The following is a 24,888-nucleotide window of genomic DNA, read 5'->3' as shown; positions in this document are numbered from 1 at the left end:
AAATCATCAGCTTATCAGTGTCTTTCCTAAAATATAGTGTTTAGAAACAAGCACACTGGGAGACCAACTAAGATGATGGCCCTGAGATGATGCTATATAAAGCCTATTTGGAGCATAAAAACATCTTTTCCTTCTGTTTTAGAACTGACTAAGTATTAGTTTCCAGGCAGAAGAATGACAAGGCCTAGGCAATATGGCCTAGGTTAAGCCTATGGCCACACAGTTAGGAAGTGTCTGAAGGCAGATTTGACCCCCAAACATCCCGTCTCTAGGCCTGGCTCTCAATCCACTGAGCCACCTATCTGCCCTAATAGCAGCATCTTTTTTGACCTCCATGCAGTATTTGATACAATTGATCACCATCTCCTCCAGCATACTCTATCCTCTAAGTTTTTATGACATCTTGATTCTTTTCCTATTTGAACCCTTCTCATTCTTCTCTGCCGGTTCATCACCCACATACCTATTCTCATAACCTATATCACATATCCTAACTATGTGTATTCCCTCTGGCTTTGTCTAGCATCCTTTTCTTTCTTTACACTCTCATTTGATGACTTGGACAACTCTTTTGCATTTATTGTCTTTGCCAATAATTATAAAACATATACATCCAGCTCTAATCTCTCTTCACCAGCTTTAGTCATACATCTCTAAATCCCTAATGGATATTTCAAATTGAATGTACTATAGGCATTTCAAACTCAAAATGACCAAAACTAAATTCATATTACCTAGGGAAGACAGGTCCCCTTTGATCCTATCGCCTCCAGTCTTTGGACCCTTCTATAGATATGGAAGTAGTGACTGGAATTAAGCCATATCTTCTGAATCAGCATCTGGATCCTGACTCCTCTCTTGGGTATTCCATTGGGATTGTGGGCCCTCATTCACGCTCCTCTGTCTCCTCTTTGTACAATCCTCTGCCTTACTTAAATTCACTTCACATGCAAGTCAAGACATGATCCTCTTTGAAAAAGAAGGATGAACAATAACCACTAGGATTTGATTCAAATCCCTACTGCAGTCTTCACAGCCTTTAGTTGAATCTTGAACATTCTGCTGGTTCCAGGGTTCCTGAAAATACAGTCCCTTCCCCATCCTGCCACTGGAACATATGCTCAGTTGTGGAGCTGATCTTGTCTCCTGGATATTTCAGTGGGAGCACTACCTGGCTCTGTCTCCCCGTGTTATGGCTTTTGGGGGCTGACTCTGTTCCCTGCTATTATTCTCTTAGTCTAGGATTCAGATCTCACCTTCTCCTTACGTATCCCCTCTCAGAACAGGCTTCCAGGCTTCTGAGATTGGGTTGGGTTCATGCCCCCTTGATAAGTTCCCATGCAGAATGCCCACAGGCTTTGTTCTCTTTACTGAAGCTCTCACTGGTGCCTGGTTCCCTTGCCATGACCTCTCTTTAAGTTCATGCAGGCTTTCTGCCTATCTTTCTGTGTAGAATTGGACAGGGGAGTTCACTATTATTTCTCTTCAAATATCTTCTTTTTCGATTACCACCTGTGTATTCCCCCACATTTTGATTTCCTCTCCTAGTTCTGCCCTTTCTTCTTTCACTATTTCCTTTTAAACCAGTGGTTTGCTTTTAATCAGCCCCCCTAATCCCCACCCTTATTTTACTTCCCTTCTCCCCTCCTTCCCCCTGCTTTTGGTTCCCTTTTTCTTATTTTTTAGGGTCTATTAAATTCCCTCCCCCCCTCTTTCCCTCTCTTTTTGTGCTCTCTGCCCCATTCATCCCTACCCCCCCCCCCATTTTTCCCTTCTCACTTTCACTGTAGGTTAAGCTAGACTTTGATTCCCCAATGGATCTACCTGCTCTTCCCTCTCAGAATTGATTCCACTCTTCTTCTCCTTCTTATAATATTCTTTCCCTCCCCTTCCCATGTGCCTCTTTGTGTGGTACAGATTAACCTATTTATCTTATTCCTTCAAGTTTCTCTTGGTGCCATCTTCTGTCCCCCCCCCACCTTTTCTTTTTTTGCATGTCCTCTTAGACCACTTACTGCCCCAACCTCTACCTATGAATAATTCTAATTACTATAATAGTGAATATAATTTTTGAGAGTTACAAATAATATTTTTCCATATGGGAATATAAACAATTAGATCTTATTGAAGCCCTTAAAGAAGAAAATTAAAAAAAATTTTTTCTTTCTCCTCTCTTATTTACCTTTTCATGTTTCTCTTGATTTTTGTGTTTGGATATCAAACTTTCTGCTTAGTTATGGCCTTTTCTTTACAAATACTTGGAAATCTTCTATTTTGTTGAATGCCCATATTTTTTCCTGGAAGTATATAGTCAGTTTTAATGGGTAGGTGATCCTTGGTTGTAGACCCAATTCTCTTGTCTTTTTGAATATCATATTCCAAGCCTTGCAGTCCTTCAGTGTAGAAGCTTCCAGATCTTGTGTAATCCTGGTTGGTGCTCCTTGATATTTGAATTGTCTCTTTCTGAGTTCTTGTAAAATTTTCTCCTTAGCTTGGAAGCTCTTGAATTTGGCAATTACATTCCTGGGGGTTGTTTTTTAAAGATTTAGTGTAGAGGGTGATCTATGGACTCTTTCAATGTCTATTTCCTTGTTCAAGAACATCAGAGCAGTTTTCTTGGATAATTTCTTATAGTATAATGCCAAGGTTTTTGTTTATTTAAGGGTTTTTCAGGTAGACCAATGATTCTCAAATTATCTTTTCTAGAGCGATATTTTTTTGTGTGTTCAGTCATTCTGTCAGTGAGATATTTCATGTTTCCTTCTATTTTGTCAATCTTTCAACTTTGCTTTATTAATTCTTGCTGTCTTGTCAGATCATTGGCATTTAATTGCTCAATTCTGGTCTTTAATGACTGGTTTTTTGCTATAATCTTTTTTGTGTCGTCTATCCTGGTTTTCATAGCTTCCAACTGTTTAATTTTGGTCTCCAATTTATCATTTCATTTGATTTCTGAGCTTCTTTCTCCAATTGGGAGTTCCTGTCTTTTAAACTGTTATTTTCTTTTTGAACTATTTCCCACTTTTCTTTCCAAAATTCTTCCATCTTTCTCATAATATTAGATTTAAATTCTTCAAGAGCTTGTGACCAATTTCCATTTTTTTTTGATAAGGTTTGGATGCATTTACTAGTTTGTAATCTTCTGCTGTTTCCTCTGTAGTCTGGATTTTTTCTCCATAAAAATTATCCAGTGTCAGTGCCTTTCTCTTATTCTTCTTGGTGGTTGAAGGCTGTATTTCCTAGGCATTTCTGTCCATTACTCTGCTGGTTTTTCTTTCCCTTTCCAGTCAGAAGTCTGAGCAAGGAGGGCAGGCTCTCTGTGTATGGAGCTAAGGAGCATGTTTTTTGCCTGAGGATACCTCTCAAGTCTCTGTGGCTTCTACTGTGTGCTGCCCCTCAATGCTCTAGCTCAGCGCCCAAGGTCCACACTCTTCAGCCTGCTGGGGTCTCAAGTCTAGCTGCTCTCAGGGGTAAATCCTTGATAGTCTTAATCAGCTGCCAAGGAGCTAGATTTGCCTCTTGCTTGCTCTGATTTTGGCACACTGGCTCTGACTCTGGCTCTGTAGGTGGGGTGGGGGAGGGTTGATCAGCTTATATTTTGGTGGGAGCCATTTCATCCCCTTATAGCATGGAAATGCCCAAATCCCATGTACCTTCAATGCTGTGCCCTACTGTGGAATCCCTTCATTCATATGAACTTGGTTTTTTTTTGGCCTTTTGAGGTAGTCTATATTGGTTGGTGGTGAGGAGAGGAAGAGTCCTGCTTCTACGCAGCAACCATCTTAACCTAGAAGCCCAAATATGCTCATTTTAAAAAACCCTTACCTTCTATCTTAGAATCAATACTAAATAGCAGTTCTAAGGCAGAAGAGCAGTAAGTGCTAGGCTATGGGGGTTAAGTGACTTGACTAGGGTCACAGAAGTAGGAAGTTTCTGAGGCCAGATTTTAACCCAGGACCTCCTATCCTGGCACTCCATCCATTGAATTACCTAACTATCCTTCAACCATCTTGATAGCTGATCTTTCTTGTGCCATTTTAGATATTTGCTGGAGTACATTTGGGAGACCTGGGCTCTTCTACAAATTTACTATCTTCACCAGAAGTTCTCTATTTGGCTTTTAAAGCTCTTCACAGGGGGCAGCTGGGTAGCTCAGTGGATTGAGAGCCAGGCCTGGAGACAGGAGGTCCTAGGTTCAAATCTGGCCTCAGACACATCCCAGCTGTGTGACCCTGGGCAAGTCACTTGACCTCCATTGCATAGCCCTTACCACTCTTCTGCATTGGAGCCAATACACAGTATTGACTCCAAGATGGAAGGTAAGGGTTTCAAAAAAAAAAAAAGAAAAAGAAAAAAAAGCTCTTCACAACCTCCATTTCCCAAGGGACATCTCCAGCATTATTATATTTTGCTTCAATTCCTCAACTCTATGGTTTGACCAAATTAGGCTTCTTATTCTCACTCACACATGATCTCCCACCTCTGTACTTTTATACTTGCTGTCCCAAGTACTTGAAGTGTACCAGTTTATCACTTCTTAGAATCTCTTGTTTCCTTCAAAATTGCACTTCTATTTGAATCCTTTCCTGATCCCCCAGCTACCAGTGTTCTCTCATCCATTTTCTTTGTACATGTATACAGCATTTTGTATAAGGTCAAGGTTATTTTTATTCTTGTTATCTCTTTTAGAATATATGTTATTGAGGATAGGGATTATTTCATTTTTACCTTTTGTATCACCAGTATTTAGCAGAGAGCCTGACACATGAAACGTACTTGTTAACTGACAGACTGATTAGCATGGAAAAGTGAAGACATGGAAGGGGGGGGCACTGTAGTTATCTTAAGATATTTTTTCATATGCAAGAGGAGTTAGCTTTCTTTTGCTTGAAGCCAGAAGGAAGGAGCAGTAAGTGGAAGTTGCAGAGAGTTTCATATAAGGAAAGATGATATGAGTCTTCAGACTTTCCAGCAGTGGGATGGACTGCTCCTGGAAGGAGTTATCAGTTGGGTTTCTTGTGTTAGGGATTGCTTTTCTCTCCTTATTCTTTTGTTGTTGTTCAGTCTTATCTGGCTCTTCCCCATACCACCATGGGGTGTTTTTGACAAGGATAATGGAATGATTTATCATTTCCTTCTCTAGTGGATCCTTTTGTCAGGGAATCAGAGCTTAAGTGACTTGTCTAGGGTCACACAGCTAGGAAGGATTTGAGGCTGGATTTGAATTCATGTCTTTCTGACTCCAGGTCTCTTAACCACAAAGTCACAGCTGCCTCCCTTTATTGTACCCACATGGTATTCTTCTTTTCTGCTGTAGAAGCTGTTCCCTCTTTCCCTCAGGAATGATATTTACAACCATAAAGTAAGACTGCTGAATTTTTAAAAACTTTAAAAAATTACATGTAGAATCAATTTTGTACAATTATTTTCTGACATTTTGTGCTTCAGATTCTCTCCCTTCCTCCCTCTCCCAACCCCAAGGTAGTAAATGGTCTGTTATAGGTTTTATCAGTGCTTTCATGCAATACATATTTCTATTTTCCCCACACCATGACAGAATACACATATCACACATACAATCAAAAACTCATGAAAGAAATTAAGTGAAAGATGAATGTGCTTTGATCTGTAATCAGATTCCAACAGTTCCTTCTTTAGATTTGAGTAACATTTTTTAACATGAGTTCCTTGTGGTTTTCTTTTGTGAGGATGGGATGAATGCTTCCCTGCTCATTTTTAGATTTAATTACCAAAAGTGTACACACCCCACTTGATCCTTAAGTAGGGGAGGTCTGTGACCCACATGTGCAATAGTGGGTGATGAATCAGAACCCACTGACTGCCTCCTGGGCAGTCCTAAGCAAAGCTTTAGCTATAATTGGTACATGTAAAAGTGGAGGAAGTCACAGGAATTGAAGCAAAGGAAATGTCTTTAAAAAGGAGTTACAACTTCCTGTGAGGAGTTCTTCATTTTTTGGAGTTCTGAGTTTGAATTGGAGGCTCTTGAAGAATCTGTTTTCTGAACCTGAGACCTTGGACTTGGTGAGACTGTTCTTAAATCTCTCCCTTTGAACTACCATAGGGGTGAGGGGAAAAGACTGACTCCTTTCCTGGATTTTCTGAAGGGACTAGCCTCAGGAGAGGTCTCCCCTTTTGAGAGAGGCTTTGTGACTGAAGCTCTTGCTTTATTCATCCCTAGGTGTTCGGCTCAAGGATGAGGCCCCTGTGGCTGAGGACTAACTAACCCTGTGTAAAAATGAATCTTCTTGTTATTATAAGAAATAGTTTTAGCTCACTGGTTAAGGTGGTGTATCAGTGAGGTATTGGGTGGATTGTGGGAGCAGGAACAGAGTGTGTGGGAATGCCTAAGTGAGAGAAGGGATGGCAGCCCCTTCTCTCTCTCTCTGAAGTGATAACAGGCTGTCAGTTATCACTTGATGCTCCTTGAGGAAATGGCTAAGGAGATTAGATGTCACTCTCCCCAGTCAGCCCCACTAGAGGAAGGTTTCTATGCCCCTTCCTCAGAGAGGATTAGTGGAAGGCCTTGATCAGGGCCTTACCACTGAGGGAATGGTCTTAGGCATGAGACCTGTTCCCAGTTTCTTGAAGCACTTTTCCTACTATGATTAAAAGATCAATACATAAATCTGACTGCTATTGAGGGATTTATTAATAGTGTTAGGTAAATTGGTTGAGGACAGAGGGTGTGGATAGCCCTGTCAAATTTCTAAGTGGTCCGTGGTCCAATGGACCTGTAACAGTGCCCACAGATGTCTCTGCCCCTTCCCAAATAAATAGCCCCTTCTATTGACTAAAATGCTAGTTTGTCCTGAAGAAATGAGTAATAAATAGTTCAAGGTGGCAGGGACAGTCAAGGGAAGTGTGTCCTGTTTTGAGAGTCCAAGCAGACCCCTCTAAGGGGACTGAAATGTCTTTCTTCAGAAAGAGAGAAGCAGTAGTTGTTTATTTGATGAGAGATCAGTAACAAGCTTGGAGAAAGAAGCAAGGTCCTCTCGGGTGGCTTCAGTAAATCCTTCAGCCTCCCAAAACTGGACTTCCCAGCTCCAGGTCCCAAGGTAGAAGACCAAGAGGATCCTCAGAATCTCCTCAGAACTGTATGTGTCCCACAAGCCCTTGCTGTTCAACTGTCACTCTACTTCTTTTCAGTGCTTTCCTTTAGAATTCCAAATCTCCCTGCCTCCATCCTAACACCTGCCTGGGTTGAGTCAGGGGTCGGAGCGAAATATTTAGTGTGTTAGGTTAGTTATCTTGCCCTAGCCTCTCTCTGAGTTTCTTACTTTCACTCTTTGTATATTTTATAAATAAATGGTTAAAAAATCATTTGGAATTAATTAAATTCCAGGCAACCACACTGATAAATTAAGTCCAACCCTTTATTTTTTACCCCTTACATTCTGGCCCTTACACTTTGGAACCTAGTTTTGCTGACAATAGTTTAGTCCTTCACAGTTGATCATTGTACATTTTTGTGACTGTATACACTGTTTTCATGATTCTACTCACTTCACTTTGCATCAGTTCATATAAGTCTTTCCAGAGCCTGGAGGATTTATTCATCTCTTAGGAGGGGAGAGACATTCTTCTCTCAGTCAGCAATCATTTATTAAGCACTTACACTGTGTGTAATTGGAAATCTTGTGCCTTTGAACTACATTTCCCAGGATCCCACTGACTTCCTGTCATAGACAGGGGATAAACAGGGTGGTCTTCTATGGCTAGCACCCTTTGCTTCCTGGTTTGTGACTGTGGTGGAGCAGGCTGTTTGAATAGGTAGATTATCCATGGGCATGTGGTTTTATTTTGTTACTTTTTAATTTTGTTACTTCTAGTGATTATTAATAAATCTTACAAAATATAATATTTGAAGTTCTTGTATATTAATTTTAATTTTTACATCTGTGCCAAACACTGTGCTAAACTCCAAGAAGGCAAGCCGGTCCCTGCTTTTGAGGAAAAACAGCCCAATGGATGAGACAACATGCAAACATAGATGGACAATCAAGATATAGACAAGATAATATGAAGTTCATCAACCATTAGCAGGAAAGGCTTCTTTTAGAAAGTGAGATTTTAGCTGGAAATTAAAAGAATCCAAGAAGCTAGGGGCTCAGGGGAGAGCATTCACAGATGAGAGATAGCTAGTAAAAATGCCCAGAGTCTGATGATGGAGAGTCTGGTGGGAGGAAGAGCCAGTTCAGTGTTCCTGGTTCACAGACTACATGCAAGTAAAATGAAAGAACACTAGACAGGAAGGAGGAGGCCAAGCTATAAACAGTTTTGAACATTAAAGAGATTTCTTATTTGATCTTGGATGTGAGGGGGAACCACTGGAGTTTACTAAGTAGGGGGGTTACATGGTCAAATTTGGGGGGTGGTGAACGAGTAGTACAGGAGTGGACTAGCAACCCCTGCATAAAAAGGGAATCCCTAAAAAATATAATTTTGAGGAGGACAACAGAAACCGGAGAGATGATGTGTGGACAAATTGAGGCAAACACACACAGATCAGATTGCAGGGATGAACCGCACAGAATAGTTCCTGTTATCTTCCTTTGTAGGGATATAATGAAGGAAGATAAAAATAGCCAACAATATGTGAATCAGGTATGAGAATATAGATCAGTTGAGAAAAGGAACCACTGACAGATTGACAGCCTAATCTCTAAGTGCAGATTGCATTGGCCTGCAGTCAGGTGAGAAGGGAGTAAAAGATTAAAGAAAGAAGATCTTTAGAGAGAACAATGGGGCTCCATAGAGGGTGTGCTTCCCTGGTGTGCAGCCAAGTTCCAAGTGAGAGAAAAGGAAGGTAAGAGGTGTGACAAGGAAATCACCTTAAAAAACTGATATATATTAATTTAAGGTCGCCAAGGAATTTAGCTATGTAATTCCTAAATGAAAACTCAAGTCAGCAGTCAACCTTTTATGGAGTTTTTAATTACAAACAGGAGGAAGAAAGGTATGAGAGAGAGAGAGAGAGAGAGAGAGAGAGAGAGAGAGAGAGAGAGAGAGAGAGGGAGGGAGAGAAGGGAATAGAGCTTAAATACCCCCTCTGTTTAGGCTGGGCTAAAAGGCCCAAGCCCTTAGATAGCTGAGGCAAAGAAAAGAGATCAGTCCCTATCACTCATGTGACCAAAATGGAGAAACAGTCTCAGGGGCCTCCACCTCCAGCCTCCTTCAGAGCAAGCTTCTCAGAGCACCACCTCTCAGAGCAAAACCTCTCGATCCACCCCTCAGTCCTCAGATCCCGCTATCTTCAAGGAAACCATCTCAGTTCCCTCCCGTCAGTTCTCACATCTACCAATCACTGTCCATATCTTCCCTGTGCCAATGGTGGCTCTAGCTTAACCCAGGACCACCCAGAGGTCTGCCCCTTTGCACATGTCTGTTGAAAGTCATATTCTCAAATAATTAAATTTTGATCTATGCTGCAGCCCTTCCTAAATCCTGTTAGGACTGAGTAGGGTGGAGATTGTAAGTTCCAAGACCTGGTTCTGTCATTCAAAGTATCTCTATTGTATCAATTCTAAAATCAATCATGACTCAAAGAAATTCCTGTTCTATGCTTAAGCATAGGTCAAAGCCCTTTCCATTGTTCAGCAAAAGGTTTCTGTCCTAAAGTAATCTTAAGTAGGGAGGAGAAGGACCCTCCCATGCCAAGGGGGGTTCACATTCCAATAGACTATCAGTAGGAAATTTTCCAAGTATGAAATTTCCCAGTGGGGAAATTTCCAACATTCATAAGTCTAAGAAATTTTAAGGTTTACAGAGGGGTATCTGGCTGTTCCTCCTTTTTTATTAAGGTAATGAGGGTAGAGGTACGTAATGCATATGCAACAGCACACAGTGGATTGCCATTGGTTCAAATGTAAATTTGAAGTTCCAGGCATGGAGTATTCTAACCAGGTGAAGACAAAGAAGCCTGGATTCTTAACAGAATGTTAAGAATGCTGAGATCAAAGGTTGAAACCTTTACTGCCATGCACAGGTCTGACCATGTGTTTCTTAATACAATTCCATAGATCAAACATCTACCTTATACATATACATGTGTGGACTGTTACAAGTAGAGTATGAAATTTGAGGCAGAGAGATCAACTAGCAGATCATTGCAATAGTTCAGTTGGGAGGTGATGAGGGCTGTACCAGAGGAGCTACAGTGTCAGAGGAGAGAAGAGGCTATATATGAGAGGTATTATAAAGGTAAAATGGAAAAGATCTTACAATAGATTGGACTTGGGAGGGGTGGTCAGTACAAGAGAGAAAAGTCAATGATGACATCTAGATTTTGACCCTTGGTGACTGGGAGAATGGTGGTGTCTTCCACCAATGAGTCTTATACAAATACTTAATTTTTTAAAATTTAAATTTAAATATTTTAATTTAATTTAATTTTATAAATTTAAATTAATTTATTTAGTCAATTTATGACATTATTCCTTGGTTACAAGAATCATATTATTTCCCTCCCTCCTCTACCCCCACCCTTCCTCTAACTGATGCACAATTTCACTGGGTATTACAAGTGTCCTTGATCAAAACCTATTTCCATGTTGTTGGTGTTTGGGTTAGGATGTTCATTTAGAGTCTACATCCCCAACCATATTCCCTTGACCCATGTATTCAAGCAGTTGTTTTTCTTCTGTGTTTCTACTCCCACAGTTTTCCCTCTGAATGTGGATAGTGTTCTTTCTCCTAGATTCCTCTGAGTTGTTCAGGATCATTCTATTGCCACTAATGGAGAAGTCCATTACATTTGATTGTACCACAGTGTGTCAGTCTCTGTGTATAATGCTCTCCTGGTTCTGTTCCTTTTGCTCTGCATCAATTCCTGGAGGTCTTTCCAGTTCACATGGAATTCCTCCACTTTATTATTCCTTTGAGCACAATAGTATTCCATTACCAACATATACCACAATTTATTTAGCCATTCCCCAATCAAAGGGCATACCCTCATTTTCCAATTTTTTTGCCCCCACAAAGAGCATGACTATAAATATTTTTGTACAAGTCTTTTCCCCTATGATTTCTTTGGGGTATAAACCCAGCAGTGCTATGGCTGAATCAAAGGGCAGACAGTCTTTTATCACCCTTTGGGCATAGTTCCAAATTGCCCTCCAGAATGGTTGGATCAATTCACAATTCCACCAGCAATGCATTAATGTCCCTACTTTGCCACATCCCCTCCAGCATTCATTAATTTTCTTTGCTGTCATGTTAGCCAATCTGCTAGGTGTGAGGTGATACCTCAGAGTTGTTTTGATTTGCATCTCTCTGATTGTAAGAGATTAGAACACCTTTTCATGTGCTTATAAATAGTTTTGATTTCTTTAACTGAAAATTGCCTATTCATGTCCTTTGCCCATTTATCAATTGGAGAATGGATTGATTTTTTGTACAATTGATTTAGCTCTTTATAAATTTGAGTACTTAGAGCTGGTACTTTGAAAAAACAAATAAAATAGATAAAATACTGGTAAATCTAATAGAGTAGGCATCCCTCCCACTCCCATCCAGATAAGCTTCATGAGGCTTTATTTTTAATCCAATCTTAGAGTGGGGTCTGATCAGAAACCCAGTTCCCTAGAGAAACACCCCAAGACTGATCTTAGGGTACCAAGAAAAGAAGTGCAAAATGATGTCAATTCTCACAATGTCCAATCTGTTGCCAATTGATTTCACCTTTGCAATATTTCTCAAATATGCTGTCTACATCTTTCATTTGGCAGTGCTGCCACTTTAATGCAGGCCCTGATCACCTCACTCCCTGCATTATTATAATAGCCTGCTGGTGAGTCTGCCTGCCTCAAATCTTTCTTTCTCTAATCTATCCTCCATTCAGCCACTAAAGGGATTTCCCTAAAGCTAGGTCTGACCATGTTAGGCTCCTATTTATAACCTCCCTATGCGTAACTCCCTATTACTTTCAGGAACAAATATAAAATATTCTGTTTGCTTTCAAAGCCCTTCATAATATAGCCTTCTAGTCATCTTACAATTTATTCCCCAACACATACTCTAATCCAGTGACAGTGGCTTCTTGGCTGTCCTAGGAACATACTCATTCTCTTGGCTCTGGGTATTTTCTGTGGGTTCCTGCCATGCCTGGAATGTTCTCTCCCTTCTTCTCTATCTCCTGGTTTCCCTTAAGCCCCAACTAACATCTTACCTTCTAGAAAGCCTTTCCTAACCCTTACTAATTCTAGTGTTTTCCTCTCTTATTTACTTCTTATTTATCCTGCTTATACCTTGTTTATACATATTTATTTTCTGATTATTTCTTTCATTAAATTATAAGTTTCTTGAGGGCAAGGATAGCTTTTTGCTTCCTTTTTTTATCCCTAATCCTTAACACAATCACAAGGCAAGCGCTTAATAAATAAATACTCATTTATTTTTTAAAAACTCTTTTGGTTTCAAGACAGAAGAGCAGTAAGGACTAGGCAATGGAGGTTAAGTGCCTTGCCTAGGAGGCAAGTACAGGTAGGCAGTATCTGAGGTCAAATTTGAACCCAGGACCTCCCATTTCCAAGCCTCATACCCTATCCACTGAGCCATCAAGCTACCTCCCTTACTACATGTTTATTGATTGAATCATTGACTTGTTTGGAATTGACCAAGTTTTTTATAAAACTGCCTTAATTCATTAATTCAGCTTGACGTCTTGATTAAAGATGAATAAATGTTTTTTGACTGACAGAGGTAAATCAATAGAAACTCTGCCTTTGCTCAGCCTCTCTGCCTGGGACAGAGCAAACAAGGGTCACTTGAGAGAATACGGAGGATACAAGTGAGAGTGTGCTGGAGTCATGTTGAATTGAGAGTGGATAGTTACCTTTTCAGTGAGTTCATTTAACACTGTGGGTATCTGTAAACTCCACTAGTTGGGGTTTGATTGTTTGCTTTACTGATGATTAATAGTTGAGATAAAACTTAAAAGTGTATCTAGTTCCTCCTTCTCCTTCTCCCCCAGAGAACTTTATCAATGCATCTCTTGTTGCCTCTCTTCCATTCTCTGGCTACTATGTTCAAGGAAGCAGCTATTTGCTACATTGGTTTGGTTTCTAACCTCTTAGGCCCTAGACTCCTCTCTGCTTCTGGCAAAGGAGGACCTTTGAATATCAACAGCCTGCTGGAGCCACTCTTCGAAGAGCTGCAGAGGGAAAGGGAGGGGAGGACCGGACCCTCTGTTTCTGGTTTTGAAGAAGAAATCCTTTTCTCAGCCCATTGTGCAGATAGGCAGATTTCCAATGAAAGTGCTACTTGCCTATAAGCTAGTATGTCTCCAGCTCCCCAGGGTCCTGTGTACCTTTGTCTGTCTCCTGGGTAAGTCTTGCTGCCTTTAACTGGGTTCCCTTTGTAGTGCCCTCAGCCTTGAGCCCCTGAGGAGAGCAGCGATGGGATCTCACCAAACTCTCCAGCTGAGGCTCTTGGTCTGAGGAATTCTGGGCGGGCTATGGCGGAGGGGAGCTCTACTCAACTCGTGGCTCCCTAGGCTGCTTTTGGTGGAGGGGGAAGTTGAAGCTTATTTTAGGGAAAAAACAAAACAGAAACAGAATGAAAGTTCAAGGAACTGAAGCTGAGAGGTGAGGCTGGGGTTGGTGTTTCAAGGATTGGGTCTTGATCCTTTGAGTAGAGAAGGGAAGGGGACATCTTTGTTTAGGTTATTTCCAGGGACCTCTTTGCCCCCATACTCCAGGTGGCTGATGGGAACATTGAGACAGAGGTCTTTTTCCATACCTGTGGTGAAGCCCCTGAGCCAGAAAGAAATCGTTTCCCTTATAAAGATGCTTCCCCTATCTCAGGGTCACAGAACCTTGCCTGTACATGTCAGATCAATCAAATTATATTTAAGGCAGAAATAGTTATTATCTCTCCCAAAGCTTCTGTCTCCCCCTCAAAAGGCCCCTATTTTCCACCAGCTTTAAACCTGGAATTTATAGTGGCTCAGTGTTCTTTCTGTGTTAGTTTAGCAGATATGCCCCACCTTGTAGCCAATATATTAGCAATGATTTCCCTACCAGTGTTTATTTCTGAACTGTCCTCATCTGTATGAGAATTGTTTCCATCCATACCTTTGTCATGACCTGAATTCCAGCTCTACTCTCTCTGAAAAGGTTCAAATAGAACATCCTCAAATTGGCCCTTCTTTTTTTTTTTTTGGTAGGATTGTCATTTTTATTATGTTAGCTAGTCCCACCCATGAGCAATCAATGTTTTTCCAATTGTTTAGATCTAGTTTTAATTGTGTGGAGAGTGTTTTGTAGTTGTGTTCGTATAGTTTCTGTGTTTGTCTTGGTAGATAGATGCCTAAGTATTTTATTTTGTCTAGGGTGATTTTATTTATTTTTTTAATAAGTGTATTTAGTCAATTTATGACATTATTCCTTGGTTACAAGAATTATATTATTTCCCTCCCTCTCCTACCCCAACCCTTCCCATAACTGATGCACAATTTCACTGGGTATTACTTATGTCCTTGATCAAAATCCATTTCCATGTTGTTGTTTACACTAGGATATTCATTTAGAGTCTACATCCCCAACCATATTCCTTCTACCCATGTATTCAAGCAGTTGTTTTTCTTCAGTGTTTTTACTCCTGCAGTGTTTCCTCTGGATGTGGATAGTGGTTTTTCTCAAATTGGCCCTTCTCAACCTGCCCTCTTTCTTTCTTTCTTTTCCAGTCTTTTTACAATTTACCTCCCTATATTCTGTGATCCTGTGACCTTGGCCTCTGTGAATAAGATATTCCATCTCCTGACACCATACATTTTCTTTTCTTTAACCCTTACTACTTTACTTTTTTACTTTAACTTTACTGCATATTAGTTCCATGACAAGAGTGGTAAGGGCTAGGTAATGGGGATTAAGTGACTTGAACACTTAATTTAGCTATGAAGTGACCAAGGCCAGATCTGAACATAGTTCCTCTTGTCTCTGGGCTTGGCTCTCAATCCACTGAGCCAACTAGCTGGCATCAACTTCATTCATTTTTGCCGGCTGTCCCAAATGCCTGGAATGGTCCCCTTTCTCATCTTTGCTTCCCATCTTCTCTGACTTTCTTAGAATATCAGTTTAAGTGCCACTTTTAGAAAGGAACATTTCCAAGTTCTTCATAATCTTAATGCTTCTGATGTGGGAGAAACACACCCAAGTCTGTAGCATGGTCTTGCCCCCAAAATGGGAGACTCAAACTCCATTCAATTCAGAAGTAAGAAAAGAATTTTATTTGAAGAAGAGATGGTTTTTGGTGGTATAATAGCCTAATAGCTGGTGGAATAGTCCAGGGGCTAATCAGGTAGCCTTAGAACTGATGAATAAGCCCAGAAGCTAGTGGAGCCTCTTTGGAGCTAATAATATGGTGTAACAGCTCCACTGTAGAGTGGCAGCTTCCACACCCTGTGGATCAGGGTTGGCATATTTATTGGGGTCTAGTAGCTTAGCATCTCCCTTTCAAAACTCAAGTGGAAGCATGTTTTGGGATTTGTTGCCATAGGAATAAGTAGCATGTGAAAGATTGGGGAATTCTTCTGGAATGCCAGAGTCCCTGGTGTGGAGGTTCCATGTACCTCCATTGTCCACTTTCTCATCATTTGTCAACTCTAGAGAGGTCTCACTGGTCTCCTAGAGTGGAAACTTGCTGGAAGTTGGGAGTGGGAGGGTGATACATTGGAAGACCATTATAGGTAATTAATTATTTCTAAGACCACAAAGTTGATGCCTAGTATAGAATATTACAGATCTAGTACACAGAATGGATAATTGAATAATCTACAATTCATGCTTGAACAATGCAGACACTACAGATTTTGTAGTTGATGTTTAACCAGTGCTAATTGGTAAGAAATGCAAGATTTCAGAGTATGAGGATCCTGGTCCCATTACTGCCTTCTATTAGCATCACTTCTCTCTCCAGGTCTGGAGAAGGATAAATGTTGTACTAATGTTTCAAAAGTGATGAGAGAATTATTATACAAACCAGATAAGTCAATTGAATTTCTGTTCTTGGTTATTGAATATCTTGAAAAGGAAGTGATGATTACCAAGGGCTGGTACAAATTCTTCAAGATCAGATCATTTCAGGTTTGTCTCATTTTTCATTCTGAAGGGGCTATTTGACTGTTAGATCAGTAGAATGCCATAGCTAGAGTTTATGTAGATTTTTTTCTTTATCTTTTTAAAACCCTTACCTTCTATCTTAGAATAAAATCTGTATATTCAATCCAAGGCAGAAGAAGGCTAAGGGCTAGGCTATGGGGGTTAAGTGACTTGCCCAGGGTCACACAGCTAGGAAATTTCTGAGGCCAGGTTTGAACCCAGGGCCTCCCATTTTTAGGTCTGGCTCTCAATTCATTTACCCCCCTAGTTGCCCCTATAATATTCCTCTTGTGGATAGGATAGAGATATGGGCTAGCCAGGAGGTATAGCCAGATTCAAAGAATAGTTATTAATCATTCAACATCAACTTGGAAGGGGTATCCAGGAGAGTGTATCAAGGATCCATGCTTGAGCCTTTCCTAATTAACCTTTCAATTGGTTACGTCAGTAAACATATAGAAGACATGGTTAGCCAATTTGCTGTGGCAGCTACATAGTGGTAAGATTAGTTGATAGGTTGGGTAATAGAATCAGGATCCCAAAAGATCTTGACAAGGTAGGATATTAGATCAATTTTTTAAAAAACATACTTGTGATTTCAATGATCTAGGGAGTTCCTGGTGGGGCACTACCTCCCTTAATGCATATCAGAGCTTTGTCTTCTCTAATATTCTTAGATAGTTGTCTACAGGCATCAAGAGGGTCACATAGCCAGTGTAGGGAAGAGGTGGGACTTGAACCCACACCTGTATGTCTCTGTACTTGCATTTTACAAGTACAAGATGACAGTCCTGGCTGGATAGCAATTTATCAGGAAAGACTTGGCAGTGTGATGTGGCAGCTAAAATAAATGGGATCTCAGAGTGCTATAGTGTTCAAAAATCAAAATCAAGTAGTTTCTGATCTGGAAATATCACACTTAATTCTGAGTTCTACATCTTAGGAAGGATATTGATGAATTGGAGGATGTCCAGAAGAGGACCGCCAGACTGGTGATAAGCCCTTATGACATATTACATGAGGATTGATTGAAGGAACTGGGTAAGTTTAGGGTAGGGAAGAGAAGATGGTGGTGAGATAGGAATATAACAGCTTGAGGTATTGAGGGATTTCATATGAAACAGGAAAATTAGACTTGTTCTGTTTGATAGAATCAGTAGCAATGGGTAGAGGTAAATTTTGGCTTAATGTCAGGAAAAACTCCTCCCTGAGCACCCCATACACCCCATATATATATATATATACTTGCTATATTATAAATGCATACCCAAAAAGCTTTAAACTATGGGAACCTGCCATTTATTGATAAAATGTTATGGGACTGTGATTAATATTTGTGTCTGATTCTATAAAAATGGATAAAAACAAGGAGCACAGACTTAACCTGAATAGTGCCAAAAAGAGAAAACAGGAAAAACTAGTCTGAGACTCGAGGTTGTGATGCTTGACATATATTATGTCGTAGAACTTCCTTGTATCTATACTTTTTTTGAAGTACTCATAGAAGTACAAAATTTGACTATCATGCTGCCTCCCTATATCCCTGAGAATGACAAAAGTCAGACAAAAGGGAATGACACTTCCCTATCAAAATAGAATTTTAGTTCTTTTTCTTTCTTAGAGTATGATAATTTCCTGTAGTCTTGGCTACAAATGGGTCAGTGAAATATTACTGCATTCTGTCCTACAGACTTTTGGGATAGAAATTATTTTAAATTGGATATATATAAGGGCCTGTTAGAAATTTATTAAACCCAAATAAGGGCCTATTTTGAATTTTTTCCCTTATGTTATTGGTTGTTTTTCTCTTCTTTTGATGAATTGATTCATACAACCCCATAACTCAACATTGCATCCTGAGCTAAACTGGATATTTTTTAACATCCACTTCAGGAGGGGATTGTATTTTAATATAAAAATCCAAGATTTTGAATTTTTTGTTCGAGAAAAGATCTTCAAGGAAGAAGCTTGCTAATTCCTAAATCCAGAGAATGAACTATTGCAGAAAGATGCCAGAAAACCCACACTACATCAAGAAGATCAAGAATGAATTTTGGGTGTGATTGATTGAACTGAAGATTGATTGAACATTTATTTGTAAATGTATACTTTTATGCCAAGGGGACTGCCCCTAATTTGGCTTTCTGTCAATGCTCCTAGCAAAACATTTGTTTTGCTTTCTTTCTTTTCTATTCCTCCCTAACTACTGTAATTTCTTCTTAGAAAATTGAATATTGTATACGTCTGTAGTTAGAAGTGCGTTTAAGACTACAAGATGATTATGCTAAATGATCAATGGGGAGACTAGTCTCCCAATGATCATCAGGGGGGATTGTGAATCTTAAAATTTCTCAAACTCTACTTCAGAAGATTTGATTATGCTATTCCCCATTTTTAACAATGGAGGTACTTGGTCAGGAATGTATTAAGGACTTTTAAAATTACTCCACCCTACTCAATGCCTTAGGGGAAGATAAAGTTGAAAACTCCTGATTGAACAATGAAAAGTCCCTAACTCATACTCATAGTGAAGCTTAAACCTTAAGCTAGGTCTATTTTTAGATCTAATACAAAAAGTCCTCTGTACCTATAAAGGTTAAATTAGTGCCTAAAAGGTCAAGTAACTTACAAAAGTCAAGCTTAAGAAAAGAGGTGTGAAGTACTCAGTAGATTTAGTCTAACCAGAGAAGGTGAAAACAAAAGAAGATGAGAACTAAGAATGGGCATTCCTGGGAAAAAGCATCTACTGTGATTGGTAGACGTAAAAATTTAGAGGAAGTGACATTAGAGAAAATTTCTTTAAAAGGAAGGGATTTACTGAGTTGGAGTTAGTTTTTGGATTGGAAGTTAGTTGGAGTTGGAATTTGGAGGTTTGGAGCTTGCTTGAAGACGATCTTGTGGTGAGTAATAAAGACTGACTTGCTCTCCCTTAGGCTCAGGCCTAGGTCATTTGGCCTAGGTCCTTTCTACTATTCTCTCTCTCTCTCTCTCTCTCTCTCTCTCTCTCTCTCTCTCTCTATTTTTCTCTCTCTCTCTCTCTTTCTCTCTCTCTCTCTCTCTCTCTTTCCCTTAATTCCTTCATTTATATTAATTAAAATCTCCATAAAACCCAGCTGATTTGGGTATTTTAATATTTGGGAATTTTCCCATGGCGACCACTTAATTTTAGATTTTAAATCAAAACACTAAAATTATCCTTTACAGTTTGGCCAAAACATTCACAGTATTGGCAACCACATTTTGGTGGTTACATTTGTTACTAGAAAGCTAGAAGGATGCTGGGCCAGTACTGCTCCTCTCCCCCTTGCCTGAGGATATTTCTCATATCACCAGCCCCTCTAACAGATTCATCATCACTGGGCTAGGCAATGGGGGTTAAGTGACTTGTTCAGGGTCACACAGCTAGGAAATGTCTGAGGCAAAATATGAACTCAGACCTCTCATCTCTAGGCCAGGTTCTCTATCCACTGAGCCATCTGGCTGTCCCTGTTACTCTTCTTGAATATTTTCTAGGACCTTAGCTTTCATTCTTGACTTAAAAAAATTCTTACCTTCCATTTTTAAATCAATAATGTGTATTGGTTCCAAGGGAGAAGAGTGATAAGGGCTAGGCAATGGGGGTTAAGTGACTTGCCTAGGAAGTGTCTTAGGCCAGATTTGAACCAATATCCTGCCATCCTCAGGCCTGACTCTCTTCCCGGAAACACCTAGCTGCCCCTATTCTTGCCTTTTTCATACATTCTTCTAAGAGAAAGATGTCAGGCCTAACAAAAAGGTAAAAAGGGCCTTAATGCAGGGCATTATTTCCTCTGAAATTTGGTTAAGCTCTTATTAACTTTCCCTTCTTCAGATAAATCCAAAAAGAACTCTAGCCTGGAGAAATTTAAATCTGAATATTTCCAGTTGAATTAAAAACCTCTTTACAGTTCCATACCATCTGGTTGATGCCTTTCCTAAAACTTGGCATTCAGGGCTGAACACGGGTCAAACGAGGACAGAATACAGCAGGACTATGACCCTTCTTTTTGCCTGTTAATGACATACTGTTTACTCATAGAGATCTTGCAAACACCTTAAACCTACAGATCTTTTTCAGAAAAATGATTCTTTAACCATGTTCCTCTCACCTGATTCTTGGAAAATTTATTTTTTTAATCCAATATAGATGTATCTTTGTGTCATTGGTATTCTATCTTCTCCCCACTGTGTAATAATTAAAATAGTTGGTTGTCATAAACTGTAGTGATTAAAATAGTGGAAGACATAAATTGTGGCAGATATGAGTGGATGAGTAAATTGTGACTGTAGAAAATATGGTTTCATGAAAATATGATTTCAAAACAGTGTCTTGTTTTAAATCAAATATAAGGTGGTCACCAGGGAAATATTCCCAATTATTAAATATACCCAAGACAGCTGGAGATTTAATTAATACAAATGTGGAATTAAAGAAAAGGAGCGAAAGAGAGAAAAGGGGAATAATGAGAAAAGGATAGGCCGGCCCAGGGAAGCCCTGGCCAACCAAGGCCTAAGCCCTAAAAGAAAGATCAGTCAGTCCTTAATCACTCACCACCAGATTTGTCCAAACAAGGATTCTAGTGACACCAGGCCAGCTTCATCTCAGTTGCCTCCACCAGCTCAATCCTGAATCTGAATCTCTGAATGAATCTGAGCTCCTATTTAAAGGGAATTTTCTCCTATGTCTCCTCCCCTAAGTTCTCACATCTACCAATCACAGTAGATGCTTTTCAAAGGACAGACCATTCTTAATTCACACCTGAGTAGACTAATCTTTTGAGTAATTCACACCTGAGTAGACTAGAATGTCTGAGTAAGTTTCTCACCTCTTTGCTCCTTGTAAGTTCATAAGTTGCCTGACCTTTATAGGTACTTAGCACCCTTTTGTATTATATCCCAAAATAGGCATAGCTTAAGAACTTTTTGCCTTACTATAAGTATGGGTTTAAGTGCTTTTCATTGTTCAGCAAAGAGTTTACAACTTTATCTTCCCCTAGGGCAGACTTAAGTAGGGGTGGAGTAGAGTTCTCATATTCCTGATCTAAGTAGAGTTCTCACATTCCTGATCTAAGTACCTTCACTGCCCAAATGGGGAATGGTCCCAATGGGGTAGGGTCTGAGAATTTTTAAGGTTCACAACTGCTGGATACGACTTTATGTTCTCCAACTTCTTGTCTGTCTGACAGCTGGTGAATGGAGGTAATAATGCTCAGAATTGGTGAGCCATAAAGTAAATATAAAGTGAAAAGTAAAGTAAAGCATAAATGTATCACGTGGGCTGTGATCAAGTCAGCCACCTGTCAGGATGTTAACAAGAAAGAGTCCCTTTGGGTAGGGTTTTATATGGAGTATGGAAGGAAGGCAAGGCGACAGAAGAGCCATGGCCCCTTCCTCTAAGCAGCTCTGAAGGAGGCATTGCTCCCTAGTCTCCAGGTGCTCCCAAACTGCCATAGACAGAGCCATAGAGCTAGGTTCATGGGATAAGTATAAGTGGCGTCCTTCCTATTTGTGTAACAAAGCTGAATGTGGTGATGAAGCTGGAGGCCTGCTTGATACTTGTCTGTGGATAAGTCATGACCAAATTTGCTCTGGCAGCAAAGGCCATAGGCATCTTAAACTCATATCCAGAATGGAATTCATAATCTCCCCCCCCCCCAAATAACAACAACAAACTCTCTTCCTAACTTCCTTGAAAACAAACAAAAAACCTCTTTGCCTTCTGTCTTAGAATCAATAATACTAAGTCAGGCAGAAGAGCAGTAAGGCCACAGCAACAGGATTAAGTGACTGGCCCAGGGCACACAGCTAGACAAGTGGGGACCCAGGGGTGAGCTCTGGGATTAAAACCTGTGGGTATGGCATTCATCTGAGGCTCTATTCTGTAGAGGTGAATGATGCCAAAAGCCTTATGGGCAGAGTAGAATTGTAGGACTGTATTTTGAGGGCAGGGAAAAGTCATAGAAGAAACAGCCAGGCTTGGGCCTGGGAGGAATAAGACAATGGGCTTAAGTAGTCCTGGGTGGAGTTATCTGGTATCATATTGCCTGGCAGCATACTGATTTATGTACTCGAAGCACCATGTTTACCAGGAAATGACTTTATATTTATATTTGTATACTGTAGCTACCATAGCCCCACTTAGGGCCTTCTGTAATTACAGACACATCCACCAAATATTTCTGTGCAGCTGTTCTATGTCCAAGAACAGGGATTCTTAACTCTTTCTTCTCCTATTGTGGAGCATTTTTGTGAATCTGGTGAAACCTAGGAACCTCTTATCAGAACAATACTTTTTGCCTTTTATAGTGGAGGGGAAAAGGAAGACCAGAGTTGGGGTTTACATATAGATCAGACGTTTATTAAATATTTACTATATTCCAGGCACTGTGCTAAGTGTGGGAGCTACAAACATAAACAAATAACACAGTCTCTACCCTCAAGAAGCTTATATTCTAAAGGAAGGGAGGAAGAAAGACAATACAAAAAGGAGCTAGCAAATAAGGGAACTATTGTTGAGGAGGTAAAGAAATCCACAAAGGGAATTCATCTGGGAGTGAAATGAGCATGGCTGGGTGCCCTCATGAAATGGGTGGTCCAGGCTTGGAATTCTCTTGGAGTTAATATTGGATCCTAGTAGTAATAGAAAACCTCTAAGTTTATTGAGTAAGGGAGGGGAGATATCTTAGGAAAATTACTTTGGCAACTATGTGGAAAATGGATTGGATTTGGGAGAGACTTAAGGTAGGAAGAACAATTAGGAGACTATTACAGCAGTCTAAGCAAGAGGTGATGAGGGACTGAACTGGCGTGGAAATATTAAAATAGCACTAAGGCCTCAGAAAAGTAGGAAAGAAGTTTCCCATTGAGTTTTAGGGATATTTCTATAACTCAGTGAGAATAGAATATGAACTGGGACAAAAATGAAAAGAAAAAAAGACTAAGATGACCTAGCTCCGAGAAGAAGCAGCTTATATGATCTCCTCTCTGAAACCAACCCCAGCCAATATAACTGATGACTTTAATGATCTAGATAACAACTTGAGCCTCTTTTCAAATTCAGAGGGACTAATGCTTTTTTTTTTGACTTTCCTTAATGATCATTTTTAGTCTTCAGAATGGCAGAATTACAAGGGGTACTGCTTTTATAGGTCTGATTCTGTCCAGAGAAAAGGAACTGTTTGTCGAAGTAGAAATGATGGAAACTTTGGGAGAAAGGGAACTACTCTATTGTTGATTTCCTGGTAAAGAAAAGACCAGGCATAGATTTCACATGTATACTTGATTAGGAGAGAATGGATTTCAAAGAATGCAGAAGAAGGAGAAGTAAGTCCTTAAATTCTTCAGGGGCATTCAGTTCAAGAAAAATAAGAAGCTCTCTGCTATAAAATTCTGTATACTGTAACAGTCCTTCTGACTAGCCTTTGTGAGGGGGTATATGTTGCTGAAAATTTAGGGTCTTTTATTTCTTGGTAGTAAACAATCAGGGGAAGAAAATTCTGCTGCTTGGGGTAGATGGAACCAGAAAATATGGAACTAAATACCTGGACCAACCACAACTGTAAAGGCACCTTGAGTTTGGGGGAGGAGAGAGAGAGGAGTGTTCAATACCCCTTGGATGAAAACATCCTGACTAACATAAGGTTGTTGCTACAAAGAATTCCCTTCTCAGTGCCCCCTTCTACCACCACCTCCATTGGCTCATGTAGTAGTTTATTATTTCAGCTAATTATTCTTGATAACTTGATATGAAGGGCACATGTTTCTTTACATGTGGCATTCAAAAAGCCTGATTCTGGTGATCCAGGATAGGGCAGTAACCTTTCCAGAACGATGTTTTTGGAAAGAGGGCTAAGTCTTCAACCCTTCCAAATATTATTTTAGAGCTGGACCAGATTGGGTTGTTGTTTGTTTCAGTCATGTCCAACTCTTCATGACTCCATCTTGGGTTTTCTTGGTAGAGATATTGGAATGATTTGCTCCTTCTCCAGCTCATTTTTTTTTCAGACAAGGAAACTGGAGCTAACAGTATTCAGTGACTTGGCCAGGGTCACCAAATTAGTAAATATCTGAGGCCAGATTTGTATTTAGGAAGATAAGTCTTCTTGCTCTAGGACCAGTGCTCTATCCTCTGTCCCACCTAGTTGCCCTTAGGTCTAGACCAGAGATTCTCAACCTCTCAGTTTGTAGCAATGAGAATACATAATGCATATCAGGTATTTTCATTCCAAATCATAACTGTAGCAAAATTACAGTTTTGAAGTAGCCACCAAAATAATTTTTTGGTTTGGGGTCACTGCAACATGAGGAACTGTATTGCAGGGTCATGGCATTAGAAAGGTTGAGAACCACTGGACTAGACTTTAAAGCATCATCTAGTTGAGGACTTGATATGCTTTGAGTTGGCTAGGCTACCACTATTTTTTCTGGTCCTGAGGGGACAAATTGATGGGTTGAAGTGATTGGCTCCACAGGTTGAGCCTCTTTTCCATTCTTAAGCTGGGGTGGATTTGGATCCTGTCAATCTTGCCTTCTTCTCAAGGAGCTTATCAATTACTTTCTAGTAGGAAATCTGCCTCCACTTCCACTCTCACCATTTTACCACCAGATCTACCAGGTCATAATTACTACCTCCCTACTCCAACACCAGGCTGTACTCTACCTTCTTTCTTTGATCAAGACAATCATTTGTCAGTGTCTTTTTATGTCTTCTTCCTTGAACCAGATTTCCCTATCCTTGGTCAACTGCTTCCTT

At 40.0% G+C, this 24,888-nt stretch overlaps 1 protein-coding gene across 3 annotated transcripts in view; it reads left to right on the top strand.

Annotated features, from left to right (window-relative positions):
• The first annotated feature begins 13,228 nt into the window (after positions 1–13,228).
• LOC130453513 (SLAM family member 5-like) overlaps positions 13,229–24,888 on the top strand; it is a 196,455-nt gene continuing 184,795 nt past the window's right edge. For 2 of the 3 annotated variants that reach the window (XM_056816207.1, XM_056816206.1), the window contains exon 1: positions 13,229–13,344. In XM_056816207.1, the coding sequence (XP_056672185.1) occupies positions 13,269–13,344 (76 nt within the window). In that variant the 5' untranslated portion in view covers positions 13,229–13,268. Of the gene's footprint in view, positions 13,345–13,373; positions 13,605–24,888 lie in introns of those variants that run through there. The other variant, XM_056816208.1, reaches the window with a different exon arrangement.

Source organism: Monodelphis domestica, chromosome 2 (genome assembly GCF_027887165.1).
Source record: "Monodelphis domestica isolate mMonDom1 chromosome 2, mMonDom1.pri, whole genome shotgun sequence".
NCBI classification, from domain to species: Eukaryota; Metazoa; Chordata; class Mammalia; order Didelphimorphia; family Didelphidae; genus Monodelphis; species Monodelphis domestica.
This window is presented reverse-complemented; position numbering and strand designations above follow the sequence as displayed.